Source organism: Eucyclogobius newberryi, unplaced genomic scaffold (genome assembly GCF_026437365.1).
Source record: "Eucyclogobius newberryi isolate DKJ021-1_F unplaced genomic scaffold, fEucNew1.0.hap1 SCAF_12, whole genome shotgun sequence".
NCBI lineage: Eukaryota > Metazoa > Chordata > Actinopteri > Gobiiformes > Gobiidae > Eucyclogobius > Eucyclogobius newberryi.
The window spans coordinates 11,738,263-11,762,937 of NW_027315746.1; the positions used below are offsets into that span (position 1 = coordinate 11,738,263).

At 39.5% G+C, this 24,675-nt stretch overlaps 1 protein-coding gene across 1 annotated transcript in view; it reads right to left on the reverse strand.

Moving 5' to 3' along the window:
* Positions 1-303: 303 nt before the first annotated feature.
* LOC140356082 (MAM and LDL-receptor class A domain-containing protein 2) overlaps positions 304-24,675 on the reverse strand; it is a 30,178-nt gene continuing 5,806 nt past the window's right edge. The window contains exons 9-49 of the mRNA XM_072440813.1: positions 24,081-24,312; positions 23,485-23,753; positions 22,559-22,649; positions 22,344-22,490; positions 21,960-22,085; positions 21,301-21,434; positions 21,078-21,228; positions 20,462-20,581; positions 20,231-20,385; positions 19,665-19,760; positions 19,490-19,580; positions 19,305-19,424; positions 18,827-18,929; positions 18,059-18,209; positions 16,874-17,093; positions 16,050-16,167; positions 13,946-14,078; positions 13,796-13,874; positions 13,588-13,713; positions 12,220-12,345; positions 11,225-11,440; positions 10,997-11,116; positions 10,710-10,871; positions 10,566-10,642; positions 10,042-10,209; positions 9,293-9,454; positions 9,115-9,223; positions 8,645-8,767; positions 8,425-8,524; positions 7,890-8,049; positions 7,067-7,172; positions 6,811-6,954; positions 6,204-6,391; positions 5,638-5,803; positions 4,305-4,517; positions 3,796-3,977; positions 3,383-3,602; positions 2,374-2,533; positions 1,182-1,296; positions 579-699; positions 304-458 (exon numbers count right to left, since the gene is read on the reverse strand). Of these exons, the coding sequence (XP_072296914.1) occupies positions 358-458; positions 579-699; positions 1,182-1,296; positions 2,374-2,533; positions 3,383-3,602; positions 3,796-3,977; positions 4,305-4,517; positions 5,638-5,803; positions 6,204-6,391; positions 6,811-6,954; positions 7,067-7,172; positions 7,890-8,049; positions 8,425-8,524; positions 8,645-8,767; positions 9,115-9,223; positions 9,293-9,454; positions 10,042-10,209; positions 10,566-10,642; positions 10,710-10,871; positions 10,997-11,116; positions 11,225-11,440; positions 12,220-12,345; positions 13,588-13,713; positions 13,796-13,874; positions 13,946-14,078; positions 16,050-16,167; positions 16,874-17,093; positions 18,059-18,209; positions 18,827-18,929; positions 19,305-19,424; positions 19,490-19,580; positions 19,665-19,760; positions 20,231-20,385; positions 20,462-20,581; positions 21,078-21,228; positions 21,301-21,434; positions 21,960-22,085; positions 22,344-22,490; positions 22,559-22,649; positions 23,485-23,753; positions 24,081-24,312 (5,901 nt within the window). The 3' untranslated portion in view covers positions 304-357. The remainder of the gene's footprint in view (positions 459-578; positions 700-1,181; positions 1,297-2,373; positions 2,534-3,382; positions 3,603-3,795; positions 3,978-4,304; positions 4,518-5,637; positions 5,804-6,203; positions 6,392-6,810; positions 6,955-7,066; positions 7,173-7,889; positions 8,050-8,424; positions 8,525-8,644; positions 8,768-9,114; positions 9,224-9,292; positions 9,455-10,041; positions 10,210-10,565; positions 10,643-10,709; positions 10,872-10,996; positions 11,117-11,224; positions 11,441-12,219; positions 12,346-13,587; positions 13,714-13,795; positions 13,875-13,945; positions 14,079-16,049; positions 16,168-16,873; positions 17,094-18,058; positions 18,210-18,826; positions 18,930-19,304; positions 19,425-19,489; positions 19,581-19,664; positions 19,761-20,230; positions 20,386-20,461; positions 20,582-21,077; positions 21,229-21,300; positions 21,435-21,959; positions 22,086-22,343; positions 22,491-22,558; positions 22,650-23,484; positions 23,754-24,080; positions 24,313-24,675) is intronic.

The window sequence follows — 24,675 nt, forward strand, 5'->3', positions numbered from 1 at the left end:
ACTTTCCTTTTACTCTCCATGACTGTTTATACAAATGTAAATATCAGCTTGTATCAATGTTTTCTAAGCTGAAGATGAGGTTGTAGCTGGTGACGATGGGTCGTAGAGTATGTTGGAAAAAGACTGCGTATCCTAAAAAGAGACACATCGATTCAAACACCAAATACTAGTATTTCATAGTTTTTGCAGTCTTCATCTTGACTTACATCTGTGTTGCCGTCCGAAAGATCAATAGTGAACAATTGATCAAGAGCTTCGGAATTACTCGAGTCCTTTTCCCTTTAAAAGAAGATAGAGAGAGGTGATGACATTTCAATGTACAGAATATTAATTAAGCCATTGTATTAAAAGAGTGATTTACTGGTGACATCGTTTCCGGATGAAAGTAAAAAGAACAACAGAGAGGATGACGCCAGCTAGAACCGTGAAACCAACAGCAAGGCCCACGGTTAACGCATCTGTCGACACAACAATGGCAAAGGGTGTTTTGTTTCTCATCTTTAAGGGGAAAAGTGTCCGAAAAGGCTGAATACTCTAGTAAAAAGTGTAGTGATATAACATAGAAGCAGATAAACTACCATGCTTGTCCTCTGGAGGGTAAATCGGAGGTTCAGAGTAACATGGAGAAGGAGCGATATGGATGTCGTCAAGGGCAACGTCTCCCTCCGAGCTTTTCCCTTTTTGATAGACAAACACAAACTGCAAAAAGACCAATGAATTAAAGTTATACTGCAAAGTTAATATAATGCACTGAACTACTACTACTACTACAATTACTACTAATGGAAATACCGGCACTACTACTACTGCTGCTGCTGCTGCTACACCTACGACTACACACGGCTTTTTGACAATTAATTCAATCTAATAAGCATTTTATTGAAAGGTGTCTTACGCAAAATGTTCCTTTTTGATGTTATTACTAATCTCTCATCAAAACTTAAATGTAACCAATCAAAAATATAATGCGGGTTGTATTTTGCTCCCTCTCAAAAATTAATATAAATATCTATAAATATAAATAACTATTGCTACTACAACTACTACATTGACCTGTTTACTCTCCTAATACCATTTTGTTTTTTTTTGTTTTGTTTTTTTTTACAACGTTTTCTGATTTTTTGGCTGTATATTTCTATATTTACATTTAAAAATAAAGACTTACTCCTCAGATGACTTACCCAGAATGGCTCCTGGTGTTTTATGTTCACACTGGCTTTGTTCCATGTTTCTCCTTTGTCTCCACTCTCTTCCCACTTCAACAAGCCCACCACATTCCCGGCATCGTGTGTTCTCCTAACGACACATTAGCTCTATACATTAAGAATCATGCACATATTTGATTTTGATATTTTAAACGTCTCGTCAATGTCGCATGTTACGATGCAGTCAGTCAGCAACACTCAAGCTTTTTGTATATATTTGCTTTTGGCTTGTCCTGAAACTGGCTTTTTTAAGGAATAATCCAAGCGTTTTTACACAAGTGCCTTATCCCAGCAGTGGATCAAAATTTAAGTAGTTTTCTATCATTTAAGTGTATAAAATATGTCAAAAATTACCACTCGTAACCCCGCATTTCAGATCAGAGCCGTGCAGTCAGGTATGTTTATTTCAGTGACGCAGACAGATTCACTGGTCATATTTTAAAGCTAAACTTCTCTCACCTCCGATTATTAATTATTCTGATTAATTCTGCAGCAGTCTGTGATGTTTTTTCTGTCATCTGTGTCATTTCTTCCATGTTATAATTAGTTATAAACGCCGTCCTTTGCTGCAGTTCAAGCACGTCTTTACCATACACCTTTAACAGACGGGTTCTTTCTCATTGTGGCCAAATTATCTCCACTAAAAAGCAACTATTATTGTTTATAACACGAAAGATTCTAAACTGCTTCCTTCTTCAGTTCTAGCTCCTTCTGCTGTTTTACGTACAAACAACTAATGCTCCGAGGTATTTCCAAACCACTAAGAAGATTATTTTGAGGGCGCATTACTATTTCACTTTTCTGTAGGAGAGTTTGCCACTTCTTAGTCTCCGCGGAGATATTGTTCCTTGCCTAGAATGTTCCACAATATGGCATTAAACCTATTTATCTTTTATTTATTCAATTACACCTTTTCATTGCTCAGAAATACCTTGAAAAACATGAATTATTCTTCCTGTGAGCCGGTCCACAGATCTGACCTGTGACCTGGCCTGTGTGCGTCACTTGCTTGTGTCCATGAAAAAAAATATACGTTTAATGCCATACAGTGGGACATTTCAGAAAATAAATGAAGAAATAAATAAGAACATGTTGATAAGCAGGTGGTGCATCCTCCTCCAAGGACTATTCAAACTAACGCCTGATGCTTGGATGTGACAAACGTTACCTGTCATTAACGTGAAGCTTGAGCGTGCCCACGTGGTCCCTGTACATGTGGTACCAGAAAGTGATGCAGTGCCCTCTGGTGGACGGCTGCAGGACGTCACTGATGAGAAAGGCCTGATCTCCCCACTGCCCCACGGAGCTGTCCACGTATACGTAATAACCTTTAGGAGCAGGGATTAGTTAACAAGTTACTACGCGAGTGAATAAAAAGAGAGAAAACAATGTGTAGATATGGCTGTCGATATGATCAAGTTTAGTTTAGATCCAGTGTGTGGATATTTACTTCTATAAAAAGGAGACTAATGATTTTACTCTCTTTGAGGAAAATTGTTAGACAGCAATAGCGGCTGCCTTTGTGATCTTTATCATTTCAACTGTTCAAATATTCTTTCTTTAAGCCTAGTTTATGCCATCGCTTCTATGTCCTGTTTATTTCTATTTCCACTTAATGATTTAATTGATGCAACAAATTTACTTTTGAGATAATAGTAACTGAATACTAGTTATCTGGACTATACACAGACTCAAAAACATGCCATGTGCTGAGCGTTTTCATGATCAGATAAAAAAAATAATTACTCCAGGACGTCCTCAAGCGGCATCACCTTTGCTTCATGTCAGTAAAATTTAGCAAAAATCTGATATTTACAGGAATTTTGCGTTCTCAACTAATTGGTTAACTAAGAGAAAGACTCATCACTAGATTAACCAATTAGCAAAATAATCGTTATTGCAGCTCCACTCTAAATTTGTTTTTTAGATGGTGGTGTAAGCACTTAATGAGGCTGAACAATTTTGATAAACATTGCAAGAATATTGTAGTGGTCAAAACTAAAGGCTCTGCAAGAACACACAAGAAGAGCCAATAGATAAATCATATTACATTTGTGGTCACTATATCTCCTAAATATTACAAACCATTGCAAACTGCTGATTGCTGTGATTTTTGTGGTCTTTCAAGAAGCATTTTCTAGTTCTGTTTATTTTGGCTGTGTAGTACATTCACTGACCACTAGAGGAGTTGGTGGTGTGGTCTACGGGCGGTCCGGTGTTAGACTCCGGGCCCGCCCCTTTTCCCCTGAGCCAGTCAGTCTGGTCCATCTGCCCCACGTTGGTCCAGCTGCACAGGCCGGTCTCGAAATCACAGTGTCCTGGACCCGGAGGACAGTGACCCTCTGTCAAGTGCACGTCGTCAAACGCCACGCCCCCCGCCACGCCCTCCACCACAATCTGAAACACAGCAGCAAAATCCAGCAAAGAGTGGACGAATTTTGGACTAACCTTCATCTTTTCATGTGGAAAATCGAGAGGGTCACAGCTAAAAACATGCGGTTTGTAAGACTACAGTCCTTTAATTGTTTAGTTGATTAATCGCTCAATGTTGTCATCATATTTTTGGGTAGTCGATTGGTTATTTCCTCACCGTGTAGGGCTGGACTTGAGGCACCAGCGGGGCCCGAGCGAGTCTCCAGAGCGGGCCTTGGTCTCCGGTCTGGGAGAACAGCAGCGCGTCTTCGGCCTCGCCCGCGCTCCTCTGGTAAATGTTAAGAGTCCCGACGTCCTTTCCGCACATGTGGTACCAGAGCTGCACACAAGAGCCGACGTCTGCAGGGACAACAGGGAGAAAGAAGGATATTTGAGCATGCTTGTTGTTTTTGGGATTAGCATTATGGCAAAACTCTGCTCTGGCCTCTGAAGGTTGTGACCCTAGGGTAAGAGGGTCAGTTAATCATTATTGTTGGTGCACATGAACATTGACCATCTCACACAATGAAATGTTCTCTTCTCCAATGAAATAAAGTCAATCAGAAGTAAAAGCGGACAGGGCGACAACTTTTCACCATTTTACTGTTAAAATATGTTGTTTTTATACTGTCAAATGCTATGGCAACTATCCTCATGAGTGATTATTCTGAAACGTGGCGCGCTCACCAGGTTGATATGGCGGTGACGACAGGGCGGCGGTCAGATGGCTCTGACCGGCCCGTGTGGAGGGGAGGTAGTAGTAGTGTCCCAGGGCAGTGTTGGTCGTGTGGTCGCTGCTGGGCCCTGGGTTTTGGGACGATCCGTTTTGTCTGACCCAGTCCAAGTCTTCAGTGCCGTCCTGAGTCCAGCCACAGCTGTCCTCCTCAAAGTCACACACGCCTGCGACACGAAACACTGACATTGTCTCACTGAACTCACAATACTGAAATGTGTAGAAATATGTCTCTCTCCATCTCTCTCTCATCTATGTATCTATGTATCCATCTATAGATCTATATCTATTTTTACCTCTCTATCGCTCTCTAACTGTCTCTCTCTCTTTATCTCGCTCTAGTTATCTATCTTTATCTATCCATATATCTCTATCTCTTTCTATTTGTCTCTCTCTCTCTCTTTCGCTATCTATCTAGCTAGCTCTCTCTCTCTACCTATCAGTCTGTCCATTTAGCTTGTCTTATGGAATGTTTTAAGCCTAACTCTGACATTTATCTTATGCACTCTCTCTTTTTCTATTTATCTGTCTATCTATATATTAATCTCTATATCTGTCTGTATACCTCGCTCTATCTGTCTGTCTACCTCTCTCTATCTCTCTGTCTACCTCTCTCTATCTGTCTCTCTATCTCTCTGTCTACCTCTCTCTATCTCTCTGTCTACCTCTCTCCATCTCTCTGTTTACCTCTCTCTATCTCTCTGTCTACCTCTCTCCATCTCTCTGTTTACCTCTATCTCTCTGTCTACCTCTCTCCATCTCTCTGTTTACCTCTCTCTATCTCTCTGTCTACCTCTCTCTATCTCTCTGTTTACCTCTCTCTATCTCTCTGTCTACCTCTCTCTATCTCTCTGTTTACCACTCTCCCTCTGTCTCTCTATGACTTCGACATGACAGGTTATTTAAATTTCTCAAAATTTATTCATTCAAAAACATTGTACAAAAGTAACATCAGGTCCATCGTCTGTGGGCACAAAGCAGTCGAGCAGTTGGGCACTTCTGTTGCTAAGGCTGTTTCCATGACCACAGCAGGTCCAACTTGTCACGACACATCATGAAAAGGCTGTTTCCAGTCCTTATGGAGCTATTGCTTTGCCTGGAATGTGCGGCACTGTGGCATTAACATCATACAGCATATTACAGGACATATATTGTGCACTTATTCAAATGGCTTTAAAAAGTTGTGCATTTTTGCTGTGAGCGCCGCCACAGGATCTGATCTGTAACTTGGTTCGGCAGTAGATCAGTTTAATGCCGTATGTGGAACATTCTATAAACCCTTTTTACCGGAGACGGCGCACGGCCCGGCTGTAACTGACAAATCGTCTATGGCCACGTCCCCGGCCACTCCTCCGACCGTCGCCTCCAAAATCACCCGCCGCCCCGTCTTTCCGGTCACATAGTTTTGCATCAGCCGCCACTGGTCGCCATGGTTACCTGACTTCTGCCACACCTAGAGGAAGCACAGGAAGTCAATTTGCTCTTCGCAATGAGGATGTGAGGAGTCAGACGGGTCTTTAGCAATGCGTGTTTCACAACTATAAAATTATAAAATCACAGAGAGAGCTAAAAGTTGGGCCACATGTTTCCCAATCTTATTTTTGTACAGTCTCAAAGGGAAGTTGATCCTTATTGAAAAGTGCCAGTCCGTGCGTTTTTTTGGCAAGACTTCGATCAAATTGCGAAATATAAACTGCAGTGAGCAACATTATCAAACCGTAAGAAAATTGAGAGGTTTGTCACTAACTCAAATATGAATCAAGAGAAATGTGCTGCTGAGCTCTAAACAAACAAACAAGCTAAATAATTTCTATCTCACTTTGAAGGATGATGTAATAAATTGATCGAATTACCAATACTTTCTCAAAAGTATCTGTCGTTTGTGAGAACATCCTCAAAGAGCCCACGGTCGGTCCAAACATGTGGTACCAGAAGCTGAGGCAGTGTCCTTCTTCACCCGCAGGGGGCAGCACCATCGATTTGAGCTGCGCTTTTCTCCCTTTTTCACCGGCAGAGGATGTATTCAAATAAAGGTATTTCCCTGTTACAAAAGTAAAGATTTAAGCCATTAGCGGCTATAACATATAATAATAACAACAACAATAATTAGTATTACTAAAGCATAAGCAAAGGCTTCATTCATTTCATAATTAACAAAGTTTTCAGAGAATTAAAATAAGGTTAGGGTATAAAGTAAGCAGCTAATAAGCCTGAATCAGTCTTAATAACGTATTTCATATAAGTTTGCAATGAATAATGCATATTCTTTAAATGTGTTAAATATAAATTGAAAAACGGGCAGATAAGATGAGATTGCTCTTTCTGCTCATTTTCATTCATTTTTTGTGTGTATTGTTCTGTCAAAGATGTTCATTATGGAGTAAGTTGTTTTCCGTGCTTTATTAAGGCTGCTAAAAGTGTGTTACCATGTATTTTGTCTGCATTTCTTAAATGACAAACCTTTTCCAGAGGTGTGGTCCCCTGTCGGCCCAGTATTAGGAGTTTCAGTCGGACCAGATCCAAAAGTCCAGTCCAGATCGTCTTCAGCTCCTTGTAACCAGCTGCAAAGGCCGTCTTCAAATGAGCAGCCAAAGGACGACAAGGCTAAGCAAAAAAATAAAGAATAAATAACAGAATAAAAAATTATAAATAATAAATACCTGTAATGAATTCAGCACATAACTCTTGGTTAGGACACTGTAAAAACTAATTGCACCTGGTGGTGTGGAGGACTTTTCACAGTTGATGAAGGAAATGTCATCCAAAGCCACAATAAAATCTTGTTGAAGTGTGGTTCCACTATTTATGCTGCTGAACCAGATCTGTAAAAGAAAGTTAAGATACTTTAAGAATGTCCTGTTGGAAGGAGAATACAAACACCTAAAGCTGAGACTTTATAGACTTTAAAAAGGCTCTATTTCACGACAATACGAGTGTCAAACTGTGTCACCACTTTTCTGAGGAAGTACGCTATGTCTTGTCTTCACACTTTTCTGGTTTATCTTGGCTAATGATGTGTGATTCAATATGACTGTTTGATTTTGTTGCTGCTTTCCCACAAACAAACAAAAACGTTACACAGAATCCTTTACATTTATCCTGACTTGATTGGACGTTTATTAGGGCTGGGACTTACAAAACACAAATAAAACAAAGATTGGGTCCAGAAGAAAGATATTTTGACATAACTAACTCATTTTGTTCATGCATTTCCCTAATATTGTGCATTTTTTTAAATTGATCTTGATTCTTTTACTGGAAAACACATCTTGGTTGCAAATTGTTGATTGTTTTTTTTTATGTTTGTTAATGTTTTACTGTGATTTTTATGCATTTGTATTGTGATCTTAAAGCACTTTGAATTGCCTTTTGTGCAAATTGTGCTCTACAAATACATGTTTTTTGATTGTTCACCACAGGAATATAAAATCTTGCCACTTCATTCTGTAAAATGTCATCACTGCCGATGAACCTAGTCCAAACTTTATTGCATGTTTTTTGGCGATTCGGTCTTTATCTGTGCGCACAAACGTATTCACCTTATAGTTGTTCTGCTGTGGTCCGAGCATAAGGTTCTCCGGTGTCCACTGTGCACCGGTGCTGTGGCTGCGTGACCACAGGATTGCTTCACGTCCTCCTTCTTGCTGCATAAGCACTCTGAGTGACCCAGAAGCCTCTGTCTTTATGTAGAAGTGAAACCTGACGAGGAAAAAACGAGGAAGGAAGAGCTGGAGAGTGTGTTGTTTGGGAAGCAGGTTTTAGAAAACGGAGCATTGAGCAATTGACAGTTTAAGACAAGAAATACAAGCGTCCACATAATATAAACACCATGGATAACATTTGTGGTGGGTCTTTTTAATTGAAAGGTCTACGGCCTAAGCATGTGGAGTGCCGACTTTAGAATTAGGAATTTGACCTTCTTTTTTTAAAAATGCAATTATTAAAAATCTGTCTTGTTTCTGTTCAGGATTTTTTTTTATTAGATTAAGAAAGATTGTAAGTAAAGTAAACTGTGATTGATCAACATGAGGAAATAAATCGTGATCAATTAATGTTACAGACTTTCTGACTTACTGCAGCTGACAGTATAAAGACGCAGGAGACAAAATTGGACTTTGTAGACGGGCTTCTGTTTGTGATGGAGACTCGCTGAAATCCACTTTTATGTAGTAGCCTGGGCAAAGAAGAAGAGAGAAAGCAGATTTCCATGAGATGAAATGGAGAAATACAAGTCAAACAAGTGAATTTGATAAAAAATGGTTTTGGTTTGAGGTGGAAAAAACCTTCTTCTTACCATTTTGAGTTGTGTGATCAGTCAAAGGCACAGTGTTGTTGCTGGACTTTTGCCTTTTCCATTTCGTTTGTCCGTCACTAATGTCTGTCCACCCGCAAGCGTCACGTTCAAATGTACATGGGCCTATTAATAAGACAAACACATACAGTTGCACATACATTGTCTCAGAACTGGTGTCCAGAGCAAAGCCTGGCTAATGTTGCCGACTGCCAACCTTCAAGTTACTGACTCGAGCCTGGTCATTTTCACACTGTTACTAGTTAGGTCGACGTAAAAGAGCTTTCAATCAGAGCGCATTAAACAACTGCTCGAAAAACCCCACTTAAAACAGGTGGTCTTGGCATTTGGGGTGAATGAGGAGCCTTAAGTGAATAGGACTAAACCTAAGTGCGCTCCGTGGCCGCTTTGTGTTTTATTGTGTGAACCTTAAACTGGTAAATTACAAAGGTCATTCATATTTGTGCTCTCACCACAGCCGTGCTCATCTTCTCCCTGTGGACAGTCATTGTGATAGTTGCACACTGCACTCGCCTCAACACAAATTGCACCGGCCGACAGCCAACAGAAAAACTCATTCTCCTGCGACAGAAGGAAACGCATTGAATACATGTTTACTGGGGTGAAATGTATAGCTGTGCTGATGTTTACCTGGCAGGGGAGCGGAGGAGAGGTGGAGGAAGGAGCTGAAGTGGTGAACGTGTCGGGCAGGTCAGAGTTCACTGGATCAAACACACACGATCCAGAGAAAGAAATATCGTCCACTGCCACAAGGCCTCGGGGTCCTTCAGAATGTTCATAATGAAATATAATCTAAAAGATGAAATAGACAGAACAATGTTAAAATGTCACGATGAGCCGAAACGTGTTGGTGCATACTTGTCAAAAGACATGTGGTAATAAAAAAAAACCTTTTCCTCTGTGAAGAAGCAGTGTTTTACCCAATTGAGCACCTGTTTTTCTTACTATTTTAAAATCATTTTTTTAATATACATTTTGTACCCAAACAGTTCTTCTTATCCTTTGTATTCTTAATATTAACACAGTTTTACTATGAAATGCGCACAGTAAAAAAAACAAAAAAAAACAACAACCCACAGATAAGATTTCAATTTTTTGAGATGCATGCTATTTTTGAATCAATCAATCAGTTTAGAATCGAATATTTCAGTCTTCTCCCAAACAGAAATGCTCCTTGAAAATGATCACAAAGTGCACTATGAATTGAATCTTGATTTGAAAAATAAAAAATATGATAAAAAGAGTAGATAAGATGATTGTCAAACTATTGGAGATGGAGCAGGAACTGACAATGAGGCGTATTCACTTCAGCCTCAAAGCCACACAGCAGCTCTTTGTTGTTGTTTGTTAGGATCATAATGATGAACAGCATTACTGACCTTGCTCTTGCTTTTGGGGGAGAAAGTGGCCTCTGCTCGTCGCCAACTGTAGCTATGCTTGTTTTTTACCCTCCACAGCAGAACGTCGCCATCGCCGCTCGTCTGAATCCTGGACCGAACTGTGAGATTCCCTCCAGCATCATACAGACTGTAGTAAAAGAACCGCACCTGGAAGAGAAGCAATAAAACAATCAACTTCAATATGGTTTTTCCTCATTAAACTCTCTGAGCTCTACTTCAAATACTACTTCATGATAGCACCTCAGCAGAACCTTTGTATTGTAGCATGCAGTAGTTTCAATATCAATTTTCAAACGCCTTTTTAACTCTGTCTGGATTAGTTTACTACTTTGTTTTGAAAATCCTGATTGATGGAGGAAGTTCAGTGGTAAATTGTAAGCCGCTGCACAAACCTGACCGTCATCGCACAGATTGTTTCTTTCTTGATTGCTAGGGATTTGCCTGTTGTGTTTTAGTTTATTGTTTAAGTTCAAATGTACAATGTAAGTCTTTGTTGAACTTACAGTGCAACTGGTGCTGGGCAGAAGCGTTCTGGAGAGAATCTCAGAAACTTCCCTCTGACTCGGGGTTAAATAGTGTCCTGTAATCACATAAACTTTGTAACTGAACAACTCCTCGGATGTTAAAGCTCTCTGTAGGCGTCAGACCTGCTGCAGAGTTTTTGGTGTGGTCCCGGGGGGGTCCGAGCTCGGGCCAGCCCTCGTGTCCCGTGTGCAGAGTCCACTGAGCCACAGCCAGGTCGGCCACGTTGTTGTCCCAAAAGCACTTGCCGTTTTCAAAACTGCAGCGCTCAGTCACACCTTCCTTCTCTATCAGACAGGAAATAAGGACATAAAAATACTAATATGAAACATCTCTAGTGTGAATCTCTATATGGTGGACTATTCACCTTAATATGTGTATATGGGTTTCATACTATATGAATATATCTCACCACAGTGACTCTCATCAGAACGGTCGCCACAGTCATCGCTGAAGTCACAAACTCTGCTGATCTCGACACACGCCTGGTTTTTACACGTAAACATCATCTCTGGACAAGAAGGCTGTGGCTCTGAAGAAACATCACTATGAGTTCAGTTATTCTATAAAAAGAAAGTTGTCCTAATGCTAAAAATACTGTTTTGTGTGTTCTGTGCAAATAGGTAAAACTGGAGAGAACCTGGCAGAGCACACATGCTGAAGCCTACGTCGTCGATAGCGACAGGTCCAGGTCCTGAAGAGGTTCCGGCTTCAAACCGGATCACAAAGTCGCCTGGGACTCGACCTAACGCGACCTCAGCGCCGCTCCACTCGCCTCCATGGTGACCAGAGCTCCACCACAGAAGGCTTGATGTCCCAGGATCGGATTGAAGAAACATGTTCAGCTCATCCATCTCTGTTACAAATAAAGAAATGTTAAAATAACTTATGAATAATGATTGATTGATTGATTGATTGATTGATTGATGACTTGTTTTGCTCAATGGCCCTGGTGGTTTTAGTATTTTTCAAAAGTTACTATCCAAGGAAGTCAAGATCTTTAGGTTAATCGATAATCGTAATAATTCATAGAAGAACAAAAAATTATAATAATCACAACCACGTTAAAAGAAAAAAATAAGTTATTTCAGTCCGATATATGCCATACATTCTTATTCTGAAAGTTTGATTTCATAAAGACCACCAAAGGTTATTTGGTTTTCATAGTGTTACCGTAGTAATCATTAATAATCGTTAAATTGTGGTATTTCTTTCACAATAAGAGCACCAGTAAAATTTGATATTGTTACATCCCCAATTAGGAGATAAACTACTCATCAATTTAAGTAACATCACTTATTTTTACTTTTCAAAAGATAGAATATTTATATTTGAAATATAAAAATTGCAGTCCTAAATTTGTATCACTCCAAAACCCATACATAGTCTAAAACTACAGCGCGTGAATAATTTGTAATAACATTGAAACTTCTATAAGCTATAAGATAAAAAAATATGTTTAAAATGATCCTAAGTTAGAAAAAAAGAGATGTTCAAGAACTATGTATATCATTTAAATGATGTAGCCAAAATAAAAATCTACCAGTATTTTACGAGCTGGTGCTAACCAGCTCGTTACTGTCCTTGCTTACAGTATCTCACAGTCAAATGAAGTAAACATTGAAATGAACCTACCCGGTGTCAACATGTTGTAGCTGAAGTGTAAAGTGCATTGGGCAGAGGCCTGTTGCATTATAGGACTGAGCAGCACCGCCGGATTCTCCTTTTCTGCTCGCAACTCCTTCACTGTCATGTACCAACCTGAAAAAACGATCTGGATGAAATCTCTATACACTGAATGAACTCCTCGTGATCTGCCTGGATGAACTCTCCCTACACTAGAAGAACTACTCCACATCTGCCTGGATGAACTCTCTCTGCACTAGAAGAACTACTCCACATCTGCCTGGATGAACTCTCTCTGCACTAGAAGAACTACTCCACATCTGCCTGGATGAACTCTCTCTGCACTAGAAGAACTACTCCACATCTGCCTGGATGAACTCTCTCTGCACTAGAAGAACTACTCCACATCTGCCTGGATGAACTCTCTCTGCACTAGAAGAACTACTCCACATCTGCCTGGATGAACTCTCTCTGCACTAGAAGAACTACTCCACATCTGCCTGGATGAACTCTCTCTGCACTAGAAGAACTACTCCACATCTGCCATGGATGAACTCTCTCTGCACTAGAAGAACAGCTCTTGATCTGCCTGGATGAACTCTCTCTACACTAGAAGAACAGCTCTTGATCTGCCTGGATGAACTCTCTCTACACTAGAAGAACAGCTCTTGATCTGCCTGGATGAACTCTCTCTACACTAGAAGAACAGCTCTTGATCTGCCTGGATGAACTCTCTCTACACTAGAAGGACTGTTCCTGATCTGCCTGGATGAACTCTTTCTACACTAGAAGAACAGCTCTTGATCTGCCTGGATGAACTCTCTCTACACTAGAAGGACTGTTCCTGATCTGCCTGGATGAACTCTTTCTACACTAGAAGAACAGCTCTTGATCTGCCTGGATGAACTCTCTACACTAAATTAACTGCTCCTCATCTGCCTGGAGGAACATTGATCCATTCTTCATTAATTTATCCAATTCTTTTTCTGGTTTTGAGACTAGTGCTGTATCAATGATTGGTATATTTTCTTGACAACTGTAATTCACATAACATCATAACGTTCTAACCAGCCTATAGTTTGGAAAAGAGCTGGAGGGAAAGCCAGACTTCTTATGTGGTAGGATGACTGTCAAAATGCAAATGTTTAGACCTGGTTTATGATTAATATCTTGGTAATTACTGAACTTGTCCAGTGGAAATACTTTCAAAATGACCTTCAATCACAGCTGCACTGTTGTCGATTGTTTGTTTCAAAGTGTTGCCCCTACAACATTATTAGATAGGTCCCCTACTTCTATCACTAAATATAGTACAAAATATAAATAGGTAAAGCTTAACCTATTGATAAAAAGTGAGTAAAAAGCATGCATTTCTACCTTTTTTATTGCCGATTGTCCCATTTCCATCTCGGACCCATTTTAACCGTCCGCTGCTTTTATCTTGCCAACCACATGTATCGTTTTCAAAGGAGCAGCCCACAAACTCTGGAGTGCTTTCATTTACTGCAAACATAATAGACAATACAATTCACACAGAAAAATACAAGTTATTTATAATATACTCCACACGCATTCCCGCTCGTACCTTGACATAAACCTGGACTAATGCTGACGTCATCAACGGCGATGAATCCTCTTGGTTTAGTTTCTGCTTCTATCAGGAACTACAGAAAAACAAAGCGCGAGTCAAACATCCAAGAAGATTTACAAAGAGAAGAATGTTTTAGTGGTTTACCCGAAAAGGTTTGCTGGTCATTGTGAAATTGTGAGAAAACCTGGTCCATTCTGCGCCACTCGTGTTAATGTTGAACGTCAGATTCTCCTGCACAAGTTCTGAATGAATTTGGAACTGCAACGTCCCAGAATCTCTGACAAAAGGACAAAAGAGTAAAACCGTGAGATGCTATTTTGCGCTCGTATTGCACTGGCTACATGATGTTTGGACAGTGCATGTTAATGAAAGTACTTGAAATACATGCAGCATCCATATGATCTAGGTCATTGATTTGTACTTGTGTGAATAATGACAGATAATGAACCTAAACATGATTGTGTGATCACGCACTCTCTTCTCAAGGTGGTGTGGCCAAAAATATTTGTGAAATAAGAAATATTCAAAAACCCAAGTCTGCGGCGTTATAGACGATTTTCGGTGATTTGAGAACGCAGGTGGAAGTGCACATGTGCACTCCCCTGTGTGGACTGATACAACACACACGTGCGTTTGTTTATTAGCCCGACGGATCGCATCGCATCTCTCGTCTCCCGTAGATTTCCGTCTCTTCAGAGACAGCTCGAACTGTCTTTCTCCGTTTTCATTTTGTCCCATACACTGAGGGAACTATATTATGATAGATCAATGCGCTTAGACACGCGGAAACGTGCTGCTCTTGTCGGACGAGCCGCACGCGGCTGCAGGTGAGCGGTAGGTGAGTTTTATGATTGATACGTGGCAGGACTAATCGGCAGTCCACGCCACGAGGAAATAAGACTCAGATTTTGGCCAAAAAAATCATCCATTCAACCTTTAATATAATAATAGTTTATATGTACTGGTATAAAGAATTTTAGGTTTTTTAAATGTGTTTTTTGTTGTTGTTTTTCTGTGTGTTTTTTCTGTTGTTTTTTGTTCTATGTTCTAATAAAAATGAAATAGCAAAAAAATAAATAAATGTATAAACGATTATTAAACAGGGTAAATAGTATTTAGTGCTGTATTTAGGTCAATCAAAAATCTCCTTTTGTTTTCCTTCTCTTCAGTAAACATGGTCAAAGAGACAAAATATTACTTATAGAATTTTATTAGGCAGAACTTTAGGAACAAATGTGTGCAGTGACCAAATTTATTTTAATTTCAAACTCGATTTAGACCCAAACTTGATATAAAAATTCTATTATTACTATTATTGTTTTGGACAAAAATTTAGACAAAAAAGATCAAGATCAAGCTAAAACTGTTCAGGTTTTAGTGTCTAATTTCACAATCCTCAGAGAAGCACAGTTTCCACACACTTTAGCTGTGCCTAATAGTAATGCCTAAAACTTTGTCTAGAAAGCCTAGAAACAAGTTGCAAAGTGTTTCTCAGAAGCTTTTCTCTGGTCCTTACCACGGATCGCTGTTGCACAAAGAGAGGTGATTCACGGCCGAATGACTTTAGTGCACAGTTTCAGAAGGAAGTGGATGAGGAAACGGAGGCTCTCTAGCAGGATAGACAGCATCCTCTGGGTTATTGCATAGGCCTACTGTATGTTTTGTGAAACGTTTAAGGGTGATTGTGCTGACCTGGTTGTCATAAAGGCAGAGGGTGGCAAAAATTATATAAAGAAATTAGAAATACAAGGAGTTGGGGAATCTACTCACTTGAACGTAAGGACATAACAGTTATCATTGCATGCCAAAGCAAGTTCCTGGTTTGAATTGTTCACTGACAATGGCAATAAAAGTGATCCTTAAAAAACTGAAAAAAATAACAATTGGTGGTGCAAGAAACACACATTTTTGGAATCATTTTATATTGTGGACATAAACTCTATCAGTTTGCACAGGTCAAATATATTATACAGCCTACTTATTATTATTATTGTTAATTCTGTATTGTGTGTGCTTTTTATAAATGTAATAGTGTTTTTTAAAGCTACTTCAGCCCTTTATATTTCCCCACATGGACAAATAAAGTGACTTGATTGGTTGATTGGTTGATAGATAAAGTTTTGGTCACATTGGGAAGGGTAACCAAAACCTGTATTCAAATAAAATAACTGATACCCTGTAAAATGTATTGTTCAAGTACCGGTAAATGTGAAAAATACTCTCCAATTGATGTCAAAAGTGAATGTACCTCTGCATGTAGGACCAAAAGGAGAAGCACGCAGGCGTCTCGAGTGGAAGAATCCATTCAGACACGACCTGTGCTCTGCTCAGGCACAGGGGTCGTCCAGAGCTCAACAAAAACACACCTACAAAGCAAAAGAATCAGGGAAAATCGATTTGCTACTGACATTTTAGTTGTTAATTCAAGAAAAAAAAAGAAAAAAAACAGAATATAATATTGCACAGAGGAAGTGAAAGTGGAACGAAAAACAGAAGTGGATGATAAAGAAAACTGGCACATCTTCGACAACAGTGTAGTTGGTACTTGCAAATTTAAAGTTGAACAGCGGCATTTCTTTTACATCCTCATTCAAATGCAACAAACAATATACTAATCAACACCACAAGTTATAAATCAACTACAAGGAGAAAGAGACTGCTGTAGGATCAAAAAATGTTGTAAACAATAAAGATTTTACAACTAACTATAAAATATACTTTAGTAGTTTGTTAATGTTTTAATACTGATCCTTTAACGGTTTGTCTCGATGGAGATGTTATTGGTTTGCGTGTGATGAGCCACAAAATGACATTCAACTTATCTAACTCCATGGAGACAAATAGGTGGCGCTACCAGGCCAAGTTTACGAGTCAGATCAGTGGAGAGACGACACAACTAACACACTTTTCAAGGTATTTTTTAGCATATAATAGAGTGAGTGTTAAATAGATATGTTTAATCCCATAATGTGGTACAATACAAGCAAATACAATTAATATAAGGTGTGGAAAATCAGCTTAATCACATTGCAGTAATCATATTGCTGTTCTTGCATATCTATATTGTCGTACCGTCTGAGGTTTGAATGGTGTGGTCGGTTGCGGGGCCCGTGATTCCTCCAGAGGATAAAACCCAGTCGTGTCCTCCTTCTGTTCGACGGTTGACCCAAGTGCAACGTCCCGACTCAAAATCGCAGCTGCCTCTAGGACGGCAAGCTCCCTTTTCTACAGAGACATCATCTATCTTCACCGTAGAGGTCATTTTAGGCCCCACAAACGCTTTGAATACCACCTAAAAATATAGGAAAAACACATCGGTGGGTTTCAAAATACAATAATACCAAGATTTTGTGATACATGTACATGATCCTGCTATAATTCACTATTTTTGAAGAACCAAATACATTTTAACAATAGTATTTCTTTGTTTAACCACGACCTGCACAAACTAAAACATGAAATACACCCATTTTAATAAAACAAGTTTTCTTTCTCCAAATAAGCAACAAAATTGAAGCACTGTCACAAAATAATTGCGTAAATTATAGACCAAAAATACTACAATATTTTAATACAGCAGCCCATGATATCGACACTGAATAACAAATTTAGTATTGCAATTTATAAATATTTTAGTGCAATGTACAAAAAAGATTGACTATGAACTTAAATACTAATGAGCAGATTTATTACAAGCAAATAAATGTAACAATGTGTTTTTTGTTGCACTCTTTCTGTTGCATTCAAGTTAAATCTTAAAGGCGCAATGGACGATTTTTCGGCGATTTGAGAACGCAGGCGGAAGTGCGCATGCGCACTCCCCCGTGCGGACTGATACAACACACACGTGCGTTTGTTTATTAGCGCAATGGAGCGCATCGCATCTCTCGTCTCCCGTAGATTTCTGTCCACTTCTGCGTCAGCTCGAACTGTCTTTTTCCGTCTTCATTTTGCCCCGTACACTGAGGGAACTATATTATGATAGATCCATGCGCTTAGGCACGCGGAAACGTGGGGACGAACCGCACGCGGCTGCAGATGAGCGGTAGGTGGGTTTTATGATTGATACGTGGCAGGACAAATGATTTATCCACGCCACGAGGAAATCTGATAAAAAATTTGCTGAAAAAAATCGTCCATTCCACCTTTAAGGATAAATCGCTATCCATCCTGACAACATTTTTACATAATAGATTTGACATGATATGCCGGTACTAAGAATGTTGCCTGGGGACCATTCTGACAAACAGGTCTTACATGGTACTTAGCAGGGGCCCAAACAGTGACTTCGGCCACCTCCCAGTGCAGAGACGCTGAGCTAGAAGATTCCCAAAGCTTCTCATGCACTTCTCCAGCCCAGAGCACATGAACAGCCAGAGTGTTGGAGGACTCTGCAGGCAACTGGTACCTACAAAAGAAGAAGAAGAATATATGCACCATTTCATCACTGCTAACCGAAGTAATTACAGTTATCAAATACAATAATTCCAATAAATATTACTGTAAGACGATTACAAAGAGTTTAGGGTACAGTTACATCGCCATTTTATAGTGTTAAAGTAAAACATTCGGGGACATCTTTTCATTTCAGATCTTACTGAACAAAACAACTGCAATGAACATGGACCTCACCAAGTTTATGTTGGGACTTAACCAGGACTAATGGCAAAGTAAGTTAATTTGGTGAGCACAATTTGTACACAAAGTAATTGAAAGCGCTTTACAGAACAGGAAACATGCATTAAAATCACTATAATCTTGGACAGACATAGGACTAAACATTGTCTAAATCAAGACTAAATCTAAACAGTGCAACTCAAAGCTAACAAGTATCCAAATCTGATTCAAACAGTATTTTATTTCCTTTTGAACATGGACATTTGAACTGGAAATACACTGAGAGCAATAAAAGATGAGTTACACATTGACCCATTGTTATGCCAGATGCTGTTCCTGAAAGTGGTCTTCACTCGCGGAGGCTTTGGACGTGCACAGTTCTATGTTAAGTGTTTTAAATGGACTCACCAGAAGCGCACGCACATCTCTGCAGCCGCTGGCAGCTCGTGCGTCAGGAGCTGTGCCACTTCAGTTTGATCAGGGTTTGACAACAGAACACTCGCGTAAAACCCTGGAGGAAGAAACATGGCGATAAGCTTCTGTAGTTTCAATGTAAATACCAAGATGTAATGCACATTTTTGCATGAAATTGATAAAAATCTCTTCCTTGTCTTTAATCAGAGAGCTGGAAATGTGCGTATTAAGGTTATTGCTGTATGTTTTTTGTTGCACAGTACAATGTATCACACAGAAACTGAGTCACAATTATGAGATTGGGGAATTATAATGCAATCAAGCTATATTGTAAACGAGAGACGGTAAAATGTAATGCTGTTCTGAATAAAGATGATTCATATGGACAGACAGGATGTACTCAGCATGAGTTGATAGCAAACAGTTACTGGATTCTTGCGTCAGTCTTAGTTCCAAGTAAATGACGCCTCACCGTGCTCTGTCCTGTACGTGTGGTCAGGACTCATCTTGGTAGATTTTGTGCGACTCCACCGCCCAACGGAACTGACATCGTTCTCATAGTTACACCAGCCCGAATCGAAACCACACACGTCTGAAAACGATTGAAGAACAGATGAGAAGAAAACCCAACTTACAATGTACGCGTTTACAACTTACTCTGATTTGGACAAACGCCGCTCTTCACTGAAACGTCATCCATAGCAATGAAGCCTTTACTGTCCGTGTTTCTATGAGCGCTGAACGTGAGCTGGGGATTAAATCATGATGTATATTACGCATTTTTGCTGTGGATAAATGCTTATGTACATGGGTTACAAGAGACATGGGTTACCTTCTTGAAGTCATTTTTGCTAATATTGACTTGGGCCTTGATCCACTTTCGATCCTGGGTTCCATGTCGCGTCCAAACCAACAGTTCAGAAGATTTCTAGAAAAAGAACGTGCAGTGCATAACTTTTCTGGTGTGGGTCCACTGCCTGCTTGTTTCCATGAGATGTTACTACATAGCTTTGGTATTCTGTACAATCAATACACTTATTCAACTGTAATTGTGAAGCACAATACTGAATGAATGACTGAATTAATTAAGTCTTTATTTTTCAAATAATCCCAACTAAGGGATACATGATTTTTCAAACATGTAGAAATCAATAAAGTACAAATTCAAGCGCACTAATGATGAGAGGAGACCACTATAATTGTGTTTAAAAGCTCATAAATGTATAGGTCCCTTTTAATGCCATGAAAGCTTCCAGTGAAGTAATAACATTGCTGTTGAGAAAAGTTTAAATGGTTTCAAAATAAATGTTGCTTTTCTTAGCCCAAAACATGGATATTTAGTAATATGATTTCTTGCTGTGAAAAAACATGAACAAGAATGATTAAAGCCACACTCACAGTCTGAAGGAGCAGATCCAATGAGGACACACCAGGCCCCGACATATAAAACCAAAATTCAACACAAAACTCTGAGAAAACGTCCGGCACCGGAGCGGAGATAGAGGCCTCCTCGCCATCTGCAGCTCCAGATCCATTTAACAGCAAAAAGAAACCTGAGGGAATCAAATCAGGGTTTTTTAGACTAAAATACAACTATACAAACACATAAATACATATAGTATGAAATACCTTGATTATTCCCTAAAGTGTGGTCATACTGAGGCCCGTGCCATGGGGGATCCATGTTAAGTCCATTAATAAGCATCCAATTCACATCTGCACCGACCTCTGGAGCCCAGGTGCACAGTCCTGCATATTCAACACACAAACAAAGTTGAATTCACTTTCAACACAAAATCAAAAATCAACAAGTGTCACTTCTCTTTTGACCAGTCCACTATAGGACATTAAGAGAACATTTAAAGACATTAGAAATTCAAAATCTATGTGAAATTGTATGCTTTGTAAAAGTGTATGCTTGCTCAAAACATGTCTGTTACGTGTAATGTGCACATATTTCCCCAAACGTCTCGCGCCTCCTTGTGCACCAAATGGGCGCACCCCCCACTTTGAGAAGCTCTGATCTAAGGTGTTTTTATTTCTCAAAAATCCTTTGGAAACAATATCTAATTCTATGCAGTGATTGGAAGGAATATGTATCATAAACATGAGTCATCTTACTGGAACACAAGTACATTTCCTTTTTTACCTTCATATTGCTTTGTAAACAATACGCCCTGTGACTAAGTGTCTAATGACCAGATGAACCTGATTTTTGGTAAAATAGTTTGGGGAAGATTGTGACCTTGTTCAAAAGTGCAGTCCATGGCAGAGGGAGGAGCAGCGGTGGTCGGAGGAGCAACAGTCGTTGTTGGGATTAAGTCTCTAATAATATGCACGTCATCAAGAGAAATACTGCCACAATCTGACTTCGGACAAGTGGCTTCAAGAACAATCTGCAGCAAGCATGAATGTAAAAATTAATAAAAGTGAAAATGTGGAATATAATGTGTAGGTATGTGTTTTACTTTGTGTGGTCCTAATGCGCTGTAATCGACTATGCCATGGATCCAGGAGTTGTTCAGAAACCCATTTGTGCTCCACAGCGGTCGCAGGGAATCATTCTCACTGATCAGCACAGTCAAAATAAAGTCTGAGGGATCTGAAGAGAAAAAAACACCCAAAAACCACAGTAGAAAATTACAGAAAATGCTACACAATACTTAATCCAGACTTGATTCAGTGCAATGTGTAAAACAGTAATACAACAAGTAATGTTTTTGGATCAGAAGTGTTATAACAGGTTGTTGAGCAGTGTTTTATATTGTACCAGTGTGTAAACAGGTCTCTTTTTTTTTTTAACACAAAAATGAAAATCCACTCATGGAAGTGTAATGAATCAAATGTGGTTTCAATGCTCATTGGCCAAAGCCAAATAAGATGTTTATTTCCTCAATGTGAGCCAGTGCCGCCCACTGTGTGATGACAGAAACCTGCTCCATGTGCTCGTGAATCTTACAAAGCTAACTTTCAGGTGCTTTGAGGGTTTAAAAAGCTGCAGCACCAATCCATATAGTCACTTAATAAACTCGCTTCAGGACAGTTCATATTACAGATCCATAGATACACAGTTTAACATTGTAGAGTGTTAGACTTGAGTAGTTGTGAAAAAGTAGGGTTAACTTACGGCCCACAGACCAGGCTGACGAGAAGTGCCAGAGCTCCAAACAGGCTTTGTCCACAGCATCCATCATTTCACTCTCGAGCCGGGCCGTTTCATTAGGGTTAGTATTCGTGAAGAAGGCAAAATGGCCTAGAAAAATGTAAAAAAAAAACAACAACAACAAAAAACAATAGTGATTTTGATTCATGTATTAGACAAGTTATAATAAACTATAAAGAATGGTGCACAGGATTGCACACGGCACAGAACAGGAAAGCAATAAACATACAGTAAACATAACTACTACAAATTATTACAATAACATTCTACATTGTAAAAGAAATCTGGTCTTCATAAATAAATAAATTAGTGATGAGCATTTTGTTATGATATATAGTGAGAATTTACCAAATCTTGAACCAAGACTATGATCTCGTCCTGGAATGAAACGGACCTTTCCCGAACTGGATCCAGAAAGCCAGTCCCACTGCAGTCCAGACTGGGCTGGTGGGCTGTTGACCCATCCACAGAAGTCCATTTCAAAGTCACAAAAACCTGCAAGATGTAGTACACTTACCATTTAGTTTATCATATATAGAAAAACATGGACATTATCTACTGACCTTGGGGTGGACAGGCATCATTCAACACGATCAGGTCGTCTAAGGCAATATTTCCTTTTGGTTCAGGACCCGCAACAGCCTCAAATATCACCTGCAGTTCAGAAAAAGGCAATGAATCGTTTAATTTCTGGCTCGCAGGCTTGAAAGAGGTGAAATGAGGGTGGAGAGAGAGAGACATTTGGCAAATAGGATGATTTGACGTGACAGCACAGCATTGTAGAATAGAATATCGTTTGTCAGTACCACTTTATAATAACTAAACCTTAATTAGCCTTAATAAAGCATGAACAAAGAGTTTATAGTCATGTTGAACAAAGAATTTATTACGAATGATTCAAGATTAGCAACTACTTAACAAACCTACTTAAGGTTAAGAGTTAGGGTATTAATTAAGTAGTATTTTTAGTTCATCAACATCTAAAATATCACTGAATCTACATAAAAACAACACTATGGTTTAGTGGTGAATGGCAGAGATGACAGGGACAATAAACTAAACATATAATTTCTGAGTTATACTGTATTCTTTGACACTAACACAAAACACACAATACACACACATTAATATTGTATTTCACTTGGTATTACTTAAATAAAGGGGGGAAATAGTTCCTTAGCCTGAATTATTCTTAAACTATATATGTATTATGGAACTTTGTCTAAGCTTTATTCATACCAATAGAAGTGTAGTCATCTTTTTTTTTTAACCAATTAGTCTTTTAGCTGTTGGATGTAGATGTTTTTTTCCTGGTTAATTGTTAATTATCTGTGTAATTACTGGACGTGAAAGTCTAGATCAATAGATAAATAAATACAAATAAAATAATAATACATAATGCCACTCATTGTGAACATGAAATAACTGCAAAGCTGTTCAAAATGAGAGTGTTCTAGGAGTGTTCTAGAAGCTTTAAATGTGATCCTACCTTAAACCGGTGATTTGGACGGTGCAGTGTGATTCTCCCATGTCTCCAATGGCTTCCCTGATCCCCTCGTCGGCGCCACACTCGGACCAGTTCTGCCGTGTTCTGCCGGGTCTGAATATAAACATTTATTTCACCGCCACCCAGTCCCTCCATGTGGTACCAGAACATCAGACACTCTCCGCCTGCTGCAGTGGGGCCCATCTCTGCTGTGATCACGGAGACTTTAGACGCCGCTGCGAGACTCCACAACCGAGAGCTTAAGTAATAACCTGCACAAGAGGGTTTTATAGACAGCAATGAGTGTTTTTGACAACGACTGGTCAAATGACTATTTCTGTCATGATTGTTCAGATTAATCATTGCATAAAGTCAAAATCTAAGCCGACGGTCAAGGACTGGACGGAGACAACATTTATAAACTGGAAAAAATGACTTTTAACTTAAACATGGTCAGATTTAACACTGGGAAAGGTGGAATTGATGACTTTATGGGGACATGTGCCTGACTGTCTTCTTTTTGGTGTTATCCTTTCACTCTCTAGTCTTGTTTTGTTCTTTTAATAATAGTATTATCCTTGTTAGAGCGGTGGTTTGACCTTGGCCCGTCCCCAGGGTGTGGTCCGCCTCTGGTCCCGTGGCATTAGCTGGTAGTGCGCTTCCTTTCGTCCTGGTCCAGCCTAAACCTCCAAACGGTTGAAGACCACACATAGACCCCTGGAAAGTGCACTCTCTCTCCGCGGGACAAGAGCCATTTGAGCCGCGGGACACCACTATGTCATCTATGGATATGCTCCCCCTTGTCTCCCCCACCACAGCTTCTATTATAAACTGAAACATTAAGAGATGAGAATAATTAGCAATTAAGACTAACATATATTTGCATTCAAAAATGTCAAATAAATGAAACAAAACATGATTTAACGGTGCACAAAGTCACTTTTTCTGGTGGAGTGTCTGCTACACTCTTGTCTCCACTGAGATATTAATGCTTTGCCTGGAATATTACACTAAACAAATCCATCTTGCATTTTCTCACTTATCTATCGCTCAAAAAAACCTTGAAAAACACGATTTCTTCCTGTGTTTGCCACGCCGCAGTTTTGTAACTTGGCCTGAACATTTAATACCATATTGTGGAAGATTTCAGGCAAAGCAATAACATCTTGGAAAGTTCCATAGTGCACCTTTAAA